Source organism: Astatotilapia calliptera, chromosome 6, assembly GCF_964374335.1.
Source record: "Astatotilapia calliptera chromosome 6, fAstCal68.1, whole genome shotgun sequence".
Classification (NCBI taxonomy): domain Eukaryota; kingdom Metazoa; phylum Chordata; class Actinopteri; order Cichliformes; family Cichlidae; genus Astatotilapia; species Astatotilapia calliptera.
The window spans coordinates 20,638,993-20,659,166 of NC_137427.1; the positions used below are offsets into that span (position 1 = coordinate 20,638,993).

General features: G+C 43.1%; 1 protein-coding gene across 7 annotated transcripts in view; it reads right to left on the bottom strand.

The window, feature by feature from the left end:
• The window catches only part of slit2 (slit homolog 2 (Drosophila)), a 103,274-nt gene that overhangs the window by 30,635 nt on the left and 52,465 nt on the right, over nucleotides 1-20,174 (bottom strand). For all 7 annotated transcript variants that reach the window (XM_080302458.1, XM_080302454.1, XM_026170980.2 and 4 more), the window contains exons 5-14: nucleotides 10,990-11,061; nucleotides 9,968-10,039; nucleotides 8,795-8,866; nucleotides 8,410-8,573; nucleotides 7,876-8,014; nucleotides 5,730-5,801; nucleotides 5,475-5,546; nucleotides 2,345-2,416; nucleotides 1,971-2,114; nucleotides 1,350-1,513 (exon numbers count right to left, since the gene is read on the bottom strand). In XM_080302458.1, coding sequence (XP_080158584.1) covers nucleotides 1,350-1,513; nucleotides 1,971-2,114; nucleotides 2,345-2,416; nucleotides 5,475-5,546; nucleotides 5,730-5,801; nucleotides 7,876-8,014; nucleotides 8,410-8,573; nucleotides 8,795-8,866; nucleotides 9,968-10,039; nucleotides 10,990-11,061 — 1,043 coding nt within the window. The remainder of the gene's footprint in view (nucleotides 1-1,349; nucleotides 1,514-1,970; nucleotides 2,115-2,344; nucleotides 2,417-5,474; nucleotides 5,547-5,729; nucleotides 5,802-7,875; nucleotides 8,015-8,409; nucleotides 8,574-8,794; nucleotides 8,867-9,967; nucleotides 10,040-10,989; nucleotides 11,062-20,174) is intronic.

Below are 20,174 nucleotides of genomic sequence, written 5' to 3' on the forward strand. Positions count from 1 at the left end.
GAAGCACGGCGCGATTTAAACCTATTCTGGGGAGACTGTGAGGCAAAAAGCATACATACACAGATAAAAGAGCCTCATTTGCAACAACAGAAAAATGAGGTAGGATCTGAAATAAGACAACAGTGTAAATGCAAACGAGAGGATTTTAGGTGAATTGATCTTAGCCGCAATATGAAGGTTGGACCGCAGAATAAAACATGTTTATTCAACTTTTCAACCGAAAATGTTCTTAAATTATTCAGCTTTGCCCCGTATGTGGTATCTGGGCTTTGAAACCTCTGTCCCCCCGGTGAGCTACAGAGTTAATGACTGCAGTGAGTGCGCGCATACACACACACGCTTGCGCGCACGCTCTCTCATGCAACACACTTCGTGGCCCCTCTGTGTGCTGCTGTGGTAATGACCGCCTTTAGCCCTGCTACTGATCTCATATGCATGTCTCATTTACATATTTCCCAGCACCCCTCTGAGCATGATGACTGTGTGACCTTTTGATGTTCTGCAGCGAAAAAAACAAACGCAGATGCTCACAGACACACGCTCATACATTAGCTGTCATTAGATTTGCTAAGAATCAAGAAGGACTGGCATTAAATATAGTCTCTGTGATCGCTGCACCAGGGTCCTTTCATTTAGCCAGACAGACAGAGCCCAGCTGACAGCGACCCAAGCTTGTTAATCCAACTGTTTTTCCTCCCTCGATCATCAAGGTTGCGTTAACCATCGAAAACCCAGTGCAAGGACAAGAGTGTGATTATCTGGTGTCTGGTTAGACGCGGTGCATCATAATGCATGACAGACCATTAGCAGAACATGTTTTGGCATTGAATAGGTGTCGGACAGGGCAAGTCACTCAAAGCGTCGAGGATGTGCGAGTGTGAAGCATCAGCTGTGAGTGAGCAAACAGTGGTTTATACACACACACACACACACACACACATACACACACTCATGCTCATTGTACAATACCTGGGATGAAATACTGTTCTCTAGCTAATAGAGAGACAGAGAGAGTCAAAGTGAAAAACAGAAGAAAAAAAGCTACACTAAAAGACAACCAGCTCTGGCTGTGGTTTGGCATGAAACGTGTGGAAAATCCCAGAAAACGCTAAAAACAACAGGGAGATGAGGTTAGTAGAAAGAGGCTGAGGGAAAATCCCAGCAGGAAGACACAGAATGAAAAGAGAGGAGAGGTCAGCTTGTCTTGTGTGTGCATGTAGATCAGAAATGTAAAAAAAGAAGAAGAAAGAATTAGCCTCTACTATGTACCATATTTACACTAGCTATATTTGTGCAAGCTACTGTATGTGTGTAGATGCAGTGAAGTGCATGTGTGTGCGTGTCTGTACCTGAGCAGCGGAACTTCTTGCTCTTGATTTGCCCGATTCGTTTGTTGGCGAGCCGTCGAGGGCTGGTGCAGCGGGCGCCGCTCGTCTCGATGGGATTGTCCTGCAGGTAGTCTGCCAGCCACTTCAGATGGCAGTCACAGATAAAGGGGTTTTGCGCCAAGTGACTGCACAGAGACACACAGAACATACAAAACACATTCAGGTAAGCCTAATGGGAGCGTGTAATAGCACCACGTATGTGAACAGCAGCTCAAAGACTGATACTGGAACAGTGTTTACATCAAAAACCTTTATTTTATTCTTTAAATTAAAGGACCAGAACAAATACCTGGATTTATTTCTCTTAAAAATGATATGAGGTGTGTGACTGCAAGGAGTCTGTATATTTATCACTTTGTTATAACAATAATTATTCTTCTGTTATATTCTGTTATAATCACTAACCAGTGATGAGAAACAGAGCAATAAGTGTCTACACAGGAGACTATAGTTAGAGCCAAAAAGATGTTCCTCAGTTGAATGTCTATTGAATGTCATTTATAAAGCTTGCCGGTTACTGCATTTCCTTATTTATCTCTACAAGTCTGGTGTGTGTGTGTGTGTGAGTGTGTGCATACGTACAGTGTTTGTATGGCTCTTAGAGATGAGAAAGTCCCCTTGGCGATGGTCTGGAGCTTGTTGTCATACAGTGATAGCAGATTGAGGTTGTGAAGGTCCTGAAACGCGTCCACGCGCAGGCATGCTATCTTATTAGCATTCAGTAACCTGAAGTGACAGAACAAAGGAGAGAGAGAGAGAGTGGGAGAAATGGAAATGAAGGCTCACCCCGTTATCGTTCTCTGACGAGTGTTTCAAATGGTGCAAGTCAGTGAAGACGGCTTTCAGTCATGATGCCTCAACTCTGATGACAATGTTTGAGGTAAGCACTTTTCCGCTGAATATCGATGAGATGCAAATGCGACTGATTTTGTGCTCGTCTGTGTGTTTCTACTCACAGTAGCTGCAGAGAGAACAGCCCCTCAAAGAGTCCTTTGGAGATCTCTGTGATTTTGTTCCCATATAGTACCCTGCAGAAAACAAATGCAACATTAATAACAACAGTCAACCTAGATCGTACAGGGAGTCAGACCTCTCTTTTTGTCTTGTGTCTGTTTCCAGTTATTTGGTTCTTTACTCAACCAAAATTGCAAAATTAATATTTTCTAAAGCGGTAATGTGGGAAAATATGAGTGCATTTGGTGTAAACTCGTGTAAAAAAGGAATACAGCTCCCATGATTTTTTGTGTGCGTTGTGTTTTTATTGTAAATGCTGCCCAGTACCTTGGCTGTAATAGCTCAAGGTACTGGTAATGACTGACAACTACAAAATCACCTACTGAGCAATCTAAAGAAATCTTTGGTAAAACACAAAAAGTAGTTACATCTAAAAAAATGGAAGTAAAAGTAACTTTGATTGTTGCCATTATTTGCAGTATCCCACAGCACTACTTTCCATTTATCTGGGCTCTAGCATTCGAACTATGGACCATTTGTGTATGAGGTGATATGTTAACCTTTGCCCGACAGAGCTGCTGGATGAGCATTTGTTTAAAAGCATAAAGAAAACATGAACTGACAAAATACTTCTGAAGAAAGTGAAGAAAAGTTTCTGAAAACACTCAGCTGACAATGATCTTGAACAATATTTTGCACTTTTAATAATAATTAAACCCATTTTCTTTCCTCAACACAAACGTATAACCAGCAAAAAAAAGTTTAAAGTACTCAGCTGTTAAGAACCAAATACTAAAGAATTATGGTCATTAAAATGTCTTAGATTAAATCTGCACAAGTGACACAAACTAACTAGAATTCAGCAGAAATTACTAAGAGGGAAGGCATTTGGCTTTTTTACTCAAGAAAACACAGAAACACACAGGGGAAAAAAAAAGCTTCAATCACTTAATCTGACTTCGTACCTGGCTGTACATGATATATAACACATGACGATCACTTTTCATTTAAATATCATAAAAAATTAAGATAACGTCCATAAATCTGGCTGTGGTGTTATGTTAGGAATGCACACTGTTTTTTTATAAACACACCAAAAGTGCTACAGAAACAGGAGAAGGCTGAGACTGCCACTGCCTTGCCCCAACAAATACCTCAGATGCAATCACACACACACACACACACACACGCATGCACGCACGCACCCGCGCGCGCACACACACACACACACACACACACGCACGCACGCACGCACGCACACACACACACACACACACACACACAGGAGACATCTATGCCCTGTGAACAGATGAGTTGTGTATTCAGGCTGAAGACATGTGTTTTGGATCGGCTTTTATTTCGTTGTGCCGAGTGGCCGTCCCTGAGAGAACACGCGGCGTTGGAAGCGGATGCTTCATTTATGTCTCACAGACGAGTCAGCACATACAGTTCTGCTTGTTCACACGCATACGCGTACGGACACATGCGCAGATGCCACCTATGGCTCATTTACACCCTCTCTAACCAAACACTGACGCACAATAAATACACAGTGTGGCTTAATGCGAAGGCCATGCTGCATGTGGTGTGTCAGCATGAATCGGTGTGTCCCATTCTTTCTGTGCCGAATGTGTAATGAGGTGGCAGAAGCCTCCATTCAGCAATTCAGCATTTATGAATTATTGACTTTGGAGAGACGAGACCTTAATGTAACTCCTTCATGAAATAACTCTCCATCCTTCGCTTCCTCCTCAGCTCCTCTCTCCACGGTCCGTCCCGCAGCTTCACACGCAAAGCAGATGGTCCGAGCTGAGTCAGAAAGCCAGCAGCACCGCTGCTTTTGCTAAACACGTATACGCTTTTGTTTTGTGCGTTATGTTTTGTATGTTTATTCCACAGATGTGGGTGTAGTTTCTATCCTTATAAACACAATGAGAAGGAAAGAACCACAAGCAATCAGATGATAAGTGTCACAAAATTATTATTCAAACTGGATTTTTTTTTTTTTGCAAATTAAAAAATGATTTTTGGATGAAACCAAATCTTGGGGATAGCTTGGTTAGATGTTTTGGCTGCTCGCTGAAGGTAATTTGTTTTCCAGGCACTGTAATATTGTTTAATTTTTCCTTTACAGTCTTGGTTTTCTTGGCTGAAAAAGTGAAAATGTAAAGTACTGCAGTCGAATTAAAAAACAGATAAGAATCCAAACTTTGCTTCAGCACCACAGATACAGTGGTGAGAGAAATGATCTACTGACAATATTGAAAGAAAAATAAGAGTTTGTCAGGAAAATCTTCATCGTGTTGCTTCATTGGTGATCGTGGCTCAAGAGTTGGGAGTTCGTCTTGTAATCGGAAGGTTGCCGGTTCGAGCCCTGGCTCGGACAGTCTTGGTCGTTGTGTCCTTGGGCGAGACACTTCACCTACTGGTGTTGGCCAGAGGGGCCGATGGCGCGATATGGCAGCCTCGCTTCTGTCAGTCTGCCCCCGGGCAGCTGTGGCTACAACTGTAGCTTGCCTCCACCAGTGGGTGGATGACTGGGTGTGTGAAGCGCTTTGGGGTCCCTAGGCGGCACTAGTAAAAGCACTATACAAATACAGACCATTTACCATTCATTACTTTTGATGAAAGATCTGAAGTGCATTGCTATTTCTATTGTTTTTTCCCTGTCCATATTCGGTCCCACGCTCCCGTCAGTATCTGCAGTAATGGAACTTTAACATGGTTCCCAACCATCAAGGAAAAAGGAGCTCTCCTATACAAAGTTACTGGGAAATTAAAACGTTTGCGAGGTCCAAAGTTTGAGGATCATTTCAGGTGTGGCTTGCTTTGTGTTTTCACTCCTAATGAAGAGGTTGCTGTAATTTGGCTACACTGTTGTGGGAAAATCCAAGTGTTTGTGTTTGTGTTTCCTGTTTCTCTTTCTCAGTATGTTATGGCCATAACAGATCTCAGATATTAAACTCCTGAGCGCATTATTCACATAAAATATAAAAGCAGTAGCTAAAAGTGAAAAATAAACGGAAGTTATGGAGCATAAACAGATTTTAAACTTTTTTGTGCCCTCAAAGCGGTGCTTCAGAGTGTTTAAAAAAATACAACTTCAATATAAACACACCACACAATACTCACAGCGAGTTGAGAGAGCGCAGACCTTGGAAGGCATCCGAGGCCAGCTCTGATATCTGGTTGTTACTCAAGTCTCTGTGAAAAACAAAAGGAGAAGGGAACAAGAAGCAGAAGCATAAAACCAGAGAGTCAGTGAGGAAGAGAGAAACACAGAAAGCACAGCACGGAGGTCAACACAAACTGGAAAGTGGCCGGCAACAAAAGTTTTTGTGGATGGTTGACAGGGTGCAGAATACACGCATCTCCTCATCTACTCACATCCTGCGCAGCTTCTTATAAGGAGAAAAGGCCCCAGCTGGTATCACCTTGATGGCGTTCTGCTCCAGTCGTCTGGAACCAAACATACACACAGACCATTGAGAAGCGACATTAACATTCCCCTATCACAGAGCTATCTCTGCTCCATTGTTGGCTGCTGCTCTTTCCCCGGGGGCTATGGCTAAGGGGAAACTTTTCCAGATAAGTCCCTTTAATAGGCCCTGCCAAAGTCTGCCACATTTCTCTGATCTTTTGCCCTCTTTAACATCTGCACAGTCAGACGGACACACAAAAACACAGCTGTAACATCTGGGAGGTGTTCCATTAGGTCTGACTGTGCATCGATCTGACGATGCCATTAGAGTGAAAAGACGTGGAAAAAAAGAAAGAAGTGTTTATTCACTGTGACAGCAAATTAAACAAAAACAACAGCTTCATTGTGAAAAATTCTCTCGCTTTCTAAACTTTTCACTGCTGACATTTTTGACTGGTTGTGCATACGAACCATAATGTGCCTGTTCTATAGTGGTTTCAGCTGTTTTGAGTCTGAAGTGAAAAGAAACGAGTCCTTTTAAAGCCTAAAATCAATCAGGACAAGGCCAAGTCAAGTGTAAATTTAGACAAGTTGATGCTCCGCTATGTTAAGTCCAAATAAAATCTAAAATCGCTAAGGAAGTTAATGTCTGAAGTCTTGTAGGTCTTACATAAGGTTTCAAGCCATTTGAAAGAGTTCCAGGTCTTAACTAAGTAAAGAGAAGTCCAAATTATGCCCCAAATCTTCCTGTAGCATTTAAAAAGTCTTAAGTTAAAGGAGACAAATAGAACTTTTATCCAATTCAGTGAAGCTGGGTCAGGTCGCCATTCTGCTCTAGGGCGGCACAAATCCCAGAGATGTTAAAAACATAACGCTAAATTTGATCTTGAGTCTTGAAAAACACGTCTTTTAGCAGTTAAATTAAACGGGGGTCTTTGTTCGTATCAAAGCAAGTAATGGGTCTCAAAATCAGTGAAGTGACTTTGAGAGCGAGAAGTCCAAGTTAGGCTTCATGTCTTCATAGTCATGGTGACCAAAGCTTTACCTTCAAAATAATGCAGATATTGTTTTTAAAAATGAGAAATATAAAATTTTTTAATGGTTTTAATGGCAGAGCTGGAATGCCATCTGAGAACTCATGTCCCAGTCACAAATCTGTATTTAATATAGGGGGCGATCTGATGCAGTGACAGACGTGTAGAGACGTTATGGTCTGTTTGTACTTTTACAGCACTCAGCACTTTGTTCTCCACCTGCACCATGCATGTCGATCAGTGGTATACTTCACTGCTGTTCGCTGTCACATTAGTCGTTCACCTTGCAGTTCTTTTGTCTCTTGACACTGCAGTTTGCTACATTTTCACTGACATTCAGATCTCTGGTCACCACATCGCTGCCAGTGGCCGTGGTCTAAAGGGAGTCCTGTCCCTTTAGAGCCTCTGCAGTGCCCACAGATCTTATAACCAGTCTCAAGACTGTCAGCCCTTCAGCTTAGCCCAGCTGTTGGGAAGAGAGAAGTCTAATAGACAAAGACTGTCTTTATAATGAAGTGAAATCAATTGTTAAAAACTGTCGACTGCGATAAATTGTCTTCTCATGAGTGCTTTATCACATTTAAAGATTGTGTTGTGCTATTTCTCTTTGTTGGGAAACAAAGAGAAAGAGCAGCAGTGTGATGTCCATTTAAGTCTGACTCAAGAAGTCCAAATCTCAAATCTTAAATCAACGTCTTATTTTTTGGGACTTTGTTAAATCTGCTGGCTCTTCTCCTTCCACTTTGCTCCGATTCTCACTTACAGATAGCGATATGATCCACCTCGTCTCTCAGATTAATCTTTCAATTGTTCTTCTTTTGTCATTCCTTTATTATTTTCTTAAGCAGGAAGGAGCTGCATGACCAGGCTTTCTCATTTCACAGATGTGTGATTTTATTTCGCCACACAAAGAGAAGTAGTGAAACAGAAAGGTGGAAAGAGACAAAGAGGGAAAATGGAAAGACGCAGAGTGAAAGAGCAGGACAAATATCACTGCTCCGAGTGTGGATGTGGGAGTTTTGTGTGTGTAAGAAAAGCAGCTGGAAGCAAACGTGTTTACTTGGATCACAGGTCTTACATCTCGGTGATGGTTTCGGGCAGGTTGGTGGGTATTTCTGTGAGACCCTTCCCTCTACAGTCCACAATGTTGTTACTGCAGGTGCACGACTCCGGACACTGTAACACACTGCAGGAGGAAGATGATGACGACTGGTGACCTACACAGAGACAGAGGGCCAATATTATCCACGGATAACAGATTATGCTTTGAGTAAATCCCAAAGGCAAAGAAAAAAAATCTGCAGCACGGCTAGAGCAACTGTGCAAGTGAGGGAAATATCCTGTCCTTAGATGTGACCTTGTCTATCTACAACTGTTTTCTATTCTCGTGTTGTACAGAAAATCAGATCGAGGATATATATTTTAGGAAATGCAGCACATAGAGTTAAAGACAAGCCACTTACCTTCATCCCAGTCTTTAAAAATCATGAGCAAAAAAGGTAATGAGAGAAAGCAGACGAGACAAAGCAAAAGATGGGTTTGCCACTGCGAAACAGCGAGCCGAGGGAAGTCACAAAACAGACAGCAAAGCAAACCGGTGAACCCGACCTACCTGTGCACACAAACTCCTTCTTCTGCACCTCGGCCACGTTGTGCCCCCTCAAGTGCGGAGGGGCCATGCATTGCGTGTAAAGACCCAGCCGGGGGCGCTGTCGCAGCCACTCTGACAGCCAGGCTACGTGGCAGTCACACTGCAGGTTGTTGGAGTGCAGGCGGCTGAGGGACAGAGGAGGAGATGGGACAGACAAGAACAGGTGGGGGGAAGGAGAGAAATAAGAAGTGTGATGACAGGGGAGGCAGGAGCAGGTTGGGTGGAGGGAAGAGAGAGAGAGTTGCAAGTACACATCAATCAATCTGTTACACAAATGGACACGGATGGGAAGAATCCTTCCCCTCAGGGCAGCGAGGTGTACCAAATACACAGAGATGCCACTTACAAGGTCCTGAGCTTTGGCATGTGGTTGAAACTGGCCACAGACAGTCGGCTGATGTTGTTATTGTTCAGGGTGCTAAAGAAGAAAGTGAACACACAGCATATTACAGATATGCAGAAAATCTGTCCCGCAGTATTTTACTGTTACCGTGAAAGAGGCTGCAGTGTCATACAGTGCATTTGTAATGTAACACAAAAACAATCAAAAAACAACTCTTTTATATTAATGTGTTCAAAGCACTACCTTGTTAGCTTCTAATTAGGTCTGTAATAAATCACATTTAATGGAAAGCTACTGAGCCTTTAATCTTGCTTTTTCTTTTTCTTTCTTTTTAGACATCGGCTTAACACATAATCCATTTATTCGCTCCCGGAATGCTCAGACTACAGAAAATCTTTTGAATCATTAGAAATCAGATACAAATAGATGGTAGAGTTTATTTGCCTGATCGAACGATCATACCTTTGCACGTTTGCTTACAGCTCTGATTTTGGCCGGGCTATAAAGTGCCCACTTAAGGTACTGACTGACTTTGAAATCAAAGCAAAATGAATATTACAGGCATTCAGGACAACAAAAGTGTCCATTCTGTGTGCCTAATGGCCCCATTAACAAATTATGTGAAGAGTAGGGGCACTTTTATTTCAAGACACGTCAGGACTGCATGTCATCTTACAAATGAAAAAATCCTGGATGCCCTGCACGTGAAAGAACATACTATTCTTAGAAAGATCCTTAATGTGACACAGAAAATACTGTTAAAGATGTTTTGGTTAATGATAGAGAAGCACAATCGCTAGCCAATACAGCAAAAATCTAAAACCCCAGCGACGCCTCAGCTGCTCTCTCTCTCTCCTCAAGATGTTGGTGAACAAAGAAAACTGTCGTGCTTTAACTTTATTTCAGAAACAATCCCCAACAACAATTGCATATTCTCTGCTTTTTATATTTGCCTTTCCTATTTCGTTTCCTGAACCCCTGCTTCAAGCACCCTCTACAATGACAGCATTACCACAGAACCAGGCGTTAGTGCCACTGCTCAAAATATACCAATTCATTCCTTTTGGGGAGCTGCATAGGCAATGCAGTCTTTGAAAGGTCAACAAGGAAATTAGCTGTTCTATACTGTACTGCTGTTAGTGCTCACCAAACCCTCTGCTTTTTGCAGGTACTCACAGTACTTCCAGGTCACGTAGCGCTCTGAAAGCTCCATCTTCAATACAGCTGATGTGGTTGTAGTCCAACTGGCTGCACACACACATGTACACACACGGAATTAAAAGAAAGGGGAAACTGAAGACATCAAGGTGTTTAAAAGGTATATCTTAAGGCTTCGGCTGGCTCCAGGTGAAAACAACTCAACTCCTTAGTAACCTCTCTCTGTCTCACCCTCACCTTCTCTCTGTTTTAAAAAAAGTTTGGTCTCCTGGTAGCTTTGTTCTTCGTAGCTGCATTTCTGAATGCATTTATCTGTGTGTTCATTCCTGTTTCCTGCTCTCTTCTGACATCTAGTTTGTATGCGCTGCTCTATACCTCGTCCCTCTTCCTCTCTCTCCCCCGACTCTTTCTCAAAGTCGGTTTGCTGAAACAATTTAATTAAGACATAAGGACATTAAATCATGCTGTCATCCGCACTCTAATGGATGCCCACACACACACACACACACACACACACACACACACACACACACACACACACACACACACACACACACACACACACACACACACACACACACGATGCCCTGTCCTTTTAGAATAATTGCAAGACATTTAAAAAACCACAGGAAGCCCTAAAAGTTGAGAAATCCATATTTATAGAATTAAAGATGGGCAATTACTTTTACCTGTGAAATGACCAACAATTATCATAACTCGGAGTGAGGCAAAACAAAGGGAGGAAACGGCAAAATGCCAGTGATGTGACACACACAGTGTAATCCGCGCTCTAATGCATGAACACAGACACGCACACAGCTGCTAACGAGCAGCGGTGCCAGTCAATACAGCAGGCAGGAGGCACATGACATTTACCACAATTAAATATTGATGCACAGGCAAATGGGTGCTGTGCACATTCTCAAACATGTCGGAAAGGAGGTGCCACATACGTGTGAACGCCTATAGAACCGCATGCACACCACACTACACCACATCGCACATATAAGCAGAGAGAGTGTTGCCAAAGTGCTACTTACAGATTCTTGATTTCCACAGCTCCCCTGAAGCCTTTCCTTGGAATTCCCTGAATCTGGTTTTCGCTGAGATCACTGTACAGAGAAGGAGACAGAAAAAATAAAGGCAGCACAGAGTTAAGCCAAGATATCACAGGGCCACTTGCTTTGCAGACTAAGTACTTGATATAATCATCAAAATGCAGAAGTTGTGGGTGGAGGGCTTCAGAGCCAGATTGATCATCTGCAAAATTGAGTTCCATCAACACAGAGTACTTCTTCCTCAAATATAATCAGCCGTCTTGGTTCATCTCTCAGGGATACATAAAACACTTCCTTTGTGAAGTGTCCACACATTTAGAGCCAGATGCAATTCAACTGTCTGCTTTGAACATCCACACGAGTCAGGTGGAAGAGGCTCTGAGCCCTCCGGCAGCCTGTAGGGGGCACTAGTGACCTCCACTTACCTCAGATTTCCGTTCCTTCTTTCATCACTCCCACTCATCTCTACCTCACTCCAACCACCCTCTCCTCCCCTGCTTTTAAGGAGTGAGTGATGGATATGTGTGTGTGTGTGTGTGTGTGTGTGTGTGTGTGTGTGTGTGTGTGTTTTGGAGTTTACATACACTTTAATTTTTAGCTACTTCAAAAAAGCGACAGGTTGGCATTAAAAAAAGGAAACACTTACTGCAGTCAGTGATATACATGCAGAACGTGCTAACATGCATGCACCCATAGAAGTATAAATACCCTCAAACATACAAACAGGTGCTTCACTGACTAAATGTTATTATAGTGCTTGCCATCATGTGACATACATCCTAACACTCATTGGTGCTGCAGCTTGGTTTATAAAGGACACACACACATGCCCTTAAAGGTGCCGAAGGATGTACTCACAAATAGTTACACGAACAGAGGTGTTAATCACATACGCACATGTGCAAATATAAATAAATTACATAAAGCACAGGCACAAGAATGAATTCAGCTGTCGGGTCAAAATGTGTTACAGCATGTAAAATCAAAGCACTCAAGCAGCTCTGGAAAGATGACACTCAGGCATCCTAAAAGCACCACAGGCTGCCCGGTAGCGAGTGTTTCTGCATGTGTCCTCTGCTTCCAATACAAACCCAAGTTCCAGACAGACCACCTGACCTTTCACCTTTGACCTTCCAGCTCTCGACCCCAACTGTGTCCTCTGCCACACTAATCGGCTAACAGCTAATGCCCATCCACATTCCTCGCATTCCTGCAGTTGTGATCGTTTAATCAGCGCTACAGGTATCTCTCCACCTGCTGCTTCCAGCCCTTCATCTGAAGTGGTAATTTGTTGCCAGTAATAGAGAAAAATTACAAAGCGGGGCGTTTTGAAGACTAAAAACAACAAAGTGGCTTGTTCATTTGGAGCCTTAATATCCAACTGAAAAGACAATGAAAATGCTTCTTTTAGCTTACGAGCCTGTGGGAGGGCTGGCTAGCTGCTGTGAGCTTTGGATTGACAGCTGAGACAGACAGCAGGGGCACAAAGACACAATGTAAACAAGAGTCCTCTGGTAACTGTAGCTTTTTAAGAGGCGTGTGTTAGGAGTGATACTGAAGAAAAGTAATCCATCATTCTGCAACCACGGCAACAGATTGTGGCGTTGGCAGGTAAATGTTTTGAAGATGTTCAAAGTGTCAGAGCTGAGGCACAAGTTCACTCTCAAGTGTCAAAATGACACAAGTGAGTGCACTTTAAGTCAGCGAAAGTGTGCTGAATGTTGCATTCGAGATGGATCTATTCCTGCATATAGAAGTTCAATTCTCTGGGCTTTTATTTCTTCCGCACATAATTGCCAAATGTAAGCTGGCGATTTGTGCGAACACAAGAGAATTAAATGTAAGATGATCAATAGAAGACGTAGATCATTTTTTACAACTGCCTAATCTTTCAAGTGGTTATGATGCTGCTTTCTCTGCCCTGTGAATCATTGTATGCTGAGAATCTTTGGATGTTGGATTACCGGTCAGACAAAACAAGGATCTGAGAACGACATGCTGAGCTCCGGAAAATTGTGACGGGAAAAAGAAATAATTAGTTGCAGCCCCCCCCAGTAAAATGTGTTCACCTTTGCTGTTTTGCACACGCAAAGCGAACACACGTGTGCTTCTTCTCTTTTATGCAGATACGTACACACACACACACACACAAAGTGGCTGGTCTGAATCAAATAGAGTGTATCCTGATACTGTTTTTACAGGACCAAGGGGGTTTGGAAAACAGCCGTGCTCCGTTAACCGCTGGAGCTCGAAATCCAAATAAATGTTCTTTAACTTAACCCAACACACACACACACACACACACACACACACACACACACACACACACACACACACACACACACACACACACACACACACACACACACACACACAGCAGTGCATATAGCACCCAGTGTGTGCATCCACTACATCTTTGTATCAGATGTAACAATCAGTAAAAAGTTGTTAACGTCGAAAATGTGAAGCTCTGACAGCTCGACAGTTTGTGCTTTAGGTTGCACACAACCTTCACTGTTTACACACACAGACACTTCACTTGGGAACACACAACTTGTTGCTGTGGCAATTACAGTAATGTAGCTTGGTAAACATCAGAGGACAGGAAAGAAGTGCTGTGTGTGTGTGAGAGAGAGCGAGAGACACACACACACACACACCGTCATCCTCGAAAGCGCTGAGATGATTGAAAATTGATTCTGAGCAATTTTTCTGCCCTTGTGATGCACAACAACAGACAGACTGCACACACACAAACACTTACATATCGTACACACATATCACAACACACTCATGTACACTTAGTACATGCATACACATGTGAGTGGCAGTCTGGGTTAATGTGGGGGCTCTTAAGGAAGTGCAGAAGGCCACACTAAACCCTATTCATCACTCAGACCACCAAAGAAAGAGAGAGTGAATATCCCGCCTAGTAAATTGACTTCTTAGCGACTTTGGAGTGGATTTTCTTCCTCCGTTTGGCGCCAATGCACCTGATTCAGTTTCATCTCCACTTAAATGATTTTTTAGTGAATGTTCAACCCACCACGTTATCTTTTCTTCTCAAACTTCCTCTTCCTTTTCATCCTTCTCTCTTTCTCTCTCTGTCTTTTCCTCTTCTCCTAAATTGGTCTTGTTTTTGGACTTCCCCAAGGTTTAACCCCTCACCTCTGCCCCTTAAGCCTGAACTGGGAGGCTGGCTTCATTAAAAGAGGCTCCCGCTGAGCCCAGCGTGTGCATGTCCGTGCGTGTGTGTTTTTGTTTGAAGGGGCTGGGGGTATTAGACCCACACAGGAACTATATCATGCTGCTAAGTTAGGAACCTTCTGAAAGAGAAGACACACACACGTCCACCCACAGACGCATGCACATGCACATGCACGCACCAATCCTAGGCACAGTCGCTGCTGAAACAAACAGCTGACAGCCTCTATCCATGATGTGTAGAAAAAGAGATTTAACCGCACACACACACAGACGCGGTGCCACACGATGCTGATACTGTACATGCATCAAATTCACAGCAGCAAGGACCGAAAATGTTCTGTCCCATTTCGCTCTCTTCCTTGTGTTGCACTTTTTCTTTGACATCCACCCTAAGAAAGATAAATCTAAAAAAACTTGGTGCCCCTGTTTTCTCCCTCCGTCCACACCAAGCTGTTATTTTTCACACTCAGTAACTGAGCTGTTTGAGAGCGCAGATAAATCTTAAAATGCTGGCCTCAGGTTTTGGAGTGCACCAGAAAACTTGAGCTTTTTGAAAACAATGAAAAAGTCTTTGGTCAGGAATGTTACCAAAAAGCAGTTAAAATGCCGGCTTCCTGTAACCTCTAATCCTCGCTGTGGTCACACATTTTAAATGTCAGCATAGATGCTCAGACCACTCTTCGTCCTTTATAACGATTTGGCCGACGCCTCGGTGTGCCAAAGCCAGGCAGCGTTTGCTTTTCGGTCTCATCACAGAAAAATGTGTAAATGACAATACTAAATTGTGAGTTTGGCTACAATGAAACCAAGCATCAAGCTCCGGGGCAGAAAAGTAAAACCAACAGTAAAGTGTCGAAAACTCAAACTCCTCAAATGGCCACTTGAGGCTGACTCCAAAAGCAAGGAAAGCCCCAAAGAAGCCTGTGTTAAAACACACAACTTTACAACTTTACAACAGAAATAATGACATTTACAGTCCTTCCAAATGTAGGGAGGGTTACAATTGTTACAGTTGTGCATTGCTTGGGGTATGGATTTCCTTGCATGAGCAGTGGTTGTCTGGGTTAACTTCAGCTAATTCGAGCTGCTCAATTCTACTTCTTAATCAAGTTTGTAGGTCCTTCTGGAGCATTTTCATGCTATTATCTTACAAATGACATAACTTGGTGTTTGGGTAAAAACACAACATCCAAGAATGCTGCACTCCATTTTCTATGAGTGAAATTCTAGTGTTTTATTAGTCTGTTACTTAGCTCTAATTAACACCTAATTTCCAGTATAGTCCCTAAATGAACCTTAAGTGACAGTGGTTAGTGGCTATGATTTGTATACAGACTCAATTTAAAACAGGTGAACAGGAGGGCAAAGTGGACCAGTCTGACTATGTGAGACATCTGTCCAGATGCTGGCTGTATGTGTCTGTTTTCACACTGTTGAAATCCATTTTGGTGCGAATGGATCTTCTACGGATCTTCCTGTTTTTCTCACCTCTGGTGGTCCAGGATGTGTGTGTGCGCGCGTGTGCGCAGGAGTGTATGCGCGACAGAGTCAGGTCTTCAGTGTTGAGAGCTTAGAGCTGCTTTTCTAAAGGACCTTTTCAATGTGAGGGGGGCTTTTGACACCCTCCGTGTCTAAGAAGACCTAAGCATGAAAGAGCACTACTCAATTCTCACACATGCACCCCTCATCCTTTCCCCTCCTCCCTGTTTTTTGTGTCTCACGCCGGACACACATACACAAACTCTTACCTACTGTTATACAGTTTCTGAATCTCTTTTGTACGAAGCCTACCGCCACAAGATTCTTCCCAGGTCCAGCAGACTGGGGGTTCCTGTGGCAGAGCGTGTGTGTGTGTGTGGGTGTGTGTGTGGTAGGGTATGAGTCGGAGTTGGCAGTGCAGTAAACTAATCATCTTGTTCAAATCCCTTTCGGAGACCTTAATCCTATTAAGTTTTAGAATGTGTGAATGGGCAAAGACGAAGCTGGAAAGAGTCAAAAAGGAAAAAGAAAAAAGGAGGAGAAGGTGAAGAAGAGGAGGAGAAGGAGTGAGTTTCAGTTTTTGCTGGAGGGGCTTTATGAAGAGATGGTCAGGGAGGCTAAAAATGATGCTGGGACATTCAGTATGCGCTAGTGTGTCTGCAGTCAGATCCTCCAGCTAATTCGGGCAGCGGTGCCATTAGTGGACCCCCAAAGATCACACTTCTGTGAGCAATTAGGAGGAGAAAGACTCACAAAGAAAAGAGAGGAGATGAGAGGAGAAAGGAGAAGGAGGAGAGTAGACCTTTTGAAGACAATGCCATGGATTATTGAGCGCACTGGGCCAGGACTGGCACCTGGCAGTGTGGACGAATGCGTGCGCCTGGTGTGCGCGTCATGATCTCTCTGGTTTAAATTTAAGCACATCTTGTAAATCTTGGGCAGCAGAATTTCAGAACTAATAAACGAACAAAAAAAAGGATTCTTACTATTCCCTCCTTAAAGAGATAGTTATTATGCAGAATCACACACACCCTCCCACACACAGATCGCCTCCTCTTTCAGCCTTCTCCTTCAGTCCCCCTCTCCTAAACTAATATTGACTTTGCTCATGAATGACAGATCTGCAGTCCTCCTCACTCTCTCCCTCTCTTCCCATCTCATTGTCTATTTCCCTTATTCACTGTCACACCTCACGCACATACTTTGAATACCAGGTGAGAGGGTTGCTATGGTTACGGGGCAAGGGTGGACACCTATGGGACATTTTCACTTGACAGAGATGTCCCCTGTGTGTACGTGGGTGCGCCTGTCCTGCAGAGGTGGCAATTTGCCCAAAAGAAGGTGCGCACGCATGTGTGTGTGTGTATGTGCGTGTATGTGCGCACATGTGTGTGTGTGTTGCCTCCGTGAGTTACAAAATGCCCAGCTTAGAGAAGCTCATGTGGTAAGAGCTGTGTTACTTTTCCAGCTGATTTTGAGGTTTTATTTTGCAATGTTTCCTCGATTATAGTTTGAATGCAGAGAGAGCAAAGCCAAGATTTCTCAGCAGAAAAGCGACATTCTGCCTACTGATCTCCTACATAAATAGCTCACGCATTTTTCATTCAATTGTTCACCAATCTTTTATTTAGTTAGTTATTTCTTTAACAAAGCCAGCTGCAAGCCACGTGCCACACTTGTTGCTGAGGAAACTAAAAACTAAATATACATTGCCCTCTTTTCTTTAGCTGGTAAAACAACAAAGCTGAAAAAAATCTTACATTTGTGTGTGTGTTTGGATGTGTGCGTGTGTGTGTAAAAGCAGACTGACTACGTTGCTTTCCAGCCCAGGAACGGATTAGTCAGCGTTCTGAGACCATGACATCATCTGAAATGTTTACACGTGTAATTATAGACAAGTGAGAAATACATCTGTTGCACTAACGCACACACTCACAGCGGAGAGATAGACATGGCTCGCAGTAATGCAGTAATTACATATGAGGAGAAGCACTTAATAATGGGGACCATCTGATGATGATATTTAGATTTGCAGCTGGCTCAACAGAGCAGGCCATCCCACTGTGGCCTGCACCTGTGCTCCTCCAACACGCGTGTTAGAAGCAATTCTTCTTCCCGTCATTCTGCAAGCATTTTAAGACATGTTTTGGCAAATGGAAGAGGAGAAACATCAAATGCCGGAGATGCTGAGAACATTTTAATCCCCAGGAAATCAACACATGCATGAGTTTACTGATCTAGTGCATGTGCTTATCAGTCAAGCTGCTTTAACTGGCATTGGCGATGATAAAGATTCCTTCTTTCTAAGAACATAAACATATGTACATATCCCAAAGAGGACTTACAGTTTTAATGAGTGAAAGAAATGCAACAATTCAAACCAGTTGTTCAGTGGTGCCTGTGTAGAGCCTCGTGTTGGTCATAATTTGAGTGAAATCTTTGAAGGAGACTGCTTTTTGAGCACCCTCTAATGGTCAACTTGGACTTTCAGTTTTTTTAACCTCCAGATTTCTAAAGATGTTTGATCTCATTTTAATTAAAGAGTATTTAAATGTAATGGAATATTTCATCTTTGATGTCTCCGTCCATTCCATAAATTTAACTTCTTTCCTGACATTTCTCTTCCCCCCCCTTTCGTCTTTCATCTTGATTTTTCTTCATTCCTTTGGGGGTCTTTCCATCCTTTTGTCTCCACCACTTTCTCTGTCTCTTTCTCCCACATCCCCTGCACCACCCTCCTCCTGCCCTGCTCCTTCTGTAATGAGTCTAATCCATCAGCCAGACAGTATTAATCGTATTCCGATAGCAGTGTGTTCACTCGCTGCTCGCTGCTGTCTCTGTCTCTACGAGTCAATAACCCCTACGCTAACACCTACACACTGCCTATGACAGATAGGCTATGTGTGTGTGTGTGTGTGTGTGTGTGTGTGTGTCTGCATGTGTTTGAATTTTAAAACCAGCTCAGCACTATGACCAAATTTATTGCAGTCTTTGCCTGGAAGAGCGTCCAAAACACACACAAGATGTAGACACAAACACACACACCACAGCTAAAATGACCTCCACTGGATGAGTTGCCAGACCACTTGGTGGCCACAAGCCCTTGGTGAGTGACATCATATCCTTTTCCTGTTTGCCTCTTACACTGCCATACAATAATAAATAGAAAAGATAAATAGAAAGTGACAGCACATGATTGTGCGTCTGTGTCCATTTGTGTGGGTTTGTGCATCTGCCTGCATGTGTGCCTCAGCCTGCCTATCCACTGCCAGGTCAGAAAGTTTTTCACCCACGTCTTTGACCTGATCTGCCACAAACTCCATGACCCAATAAGCTGAAGCAGCAAGCAGCCACCTCCCTTCTCGTCTGCCTCCTTTCCATTTAAAACCTCAGCGACTTACAGAAAAAAAACCCTCTCACTAGCGGATAATGTATCAATCTGGTGCCCAACGATCCTTTGTCATTTTCAGACTTAGCTTTGCCATCAATTTTTCCCCCACAATTCGCTTCATCCATCAGTCGCTGCACCATTCTCCTGATCGCTCAATCATTGCATCACTCTTTTCATACATCAATCATTCATTTGTGCAGTTCATCTGTCATCCTGCAATCCCGCACAGTCAGAAATCCAGAAGCATTCTATTTAAAGTAAATGCTTTGGCTTAAGGAGGGAGTGGTGAGAAAGATCCCTAACCTGCATGTGTATTATTTTAGTCTGACGCTTAAATTGTCATCATTAAAACCCTAACAGCCCATCTGCTGCTTTTTGCCGTTCAAAGCGACCCACTGATGATAACAAATAAACAACTAAACGGCACAAAAATGGTTTTGATACAGCTATAAAATACAGAAGTCAGTTTTTCCCCCCTCTAGCAACATTTTTGGTGAGATTGACAGCTGAGCTTAGGAAGTTATGGTCTGTGGTCGGGGAGAGTGTGTTTGTATATCAGGAATGAGGGGTTAGCAGATCTGTGGAAAGAGGCATAACGTGTGAGCACGAGTGTGGAGAGTAGCAGAGGACTGCACTGACGATCACTTACTCACCCTGGTGTCATTATTCACAGTTTACAAACCATGACAAGACAGGCAGAGACAATCACACACACACACACACACACACACACACACACACACACACACACACACACACACACACACACACACACACACACACACACACACACCACTTCTCACATCTCTTAATTCAGCAGTTTGCGCGGTTTTGTCTTTCCTTCCTTGTGTTTACCCAGCAGATTAGAGTGACATGCTGGCAAGCCCTCCTTACATATACACATACACATCTCCAGTTTACACATGTCTTTGTGATCATGCTGATAAGGTAACACCTTATGTTAAGGTCATTGCAGTATTTAAGAGTAATTCGTTAATAGCTTATAGATAATAAGACCCTTAAAATTCCTTATGAGAGATTTTAGCCTATTGCTAGGTGGTTACATGTATAATTCAACTTTTGTGGACAT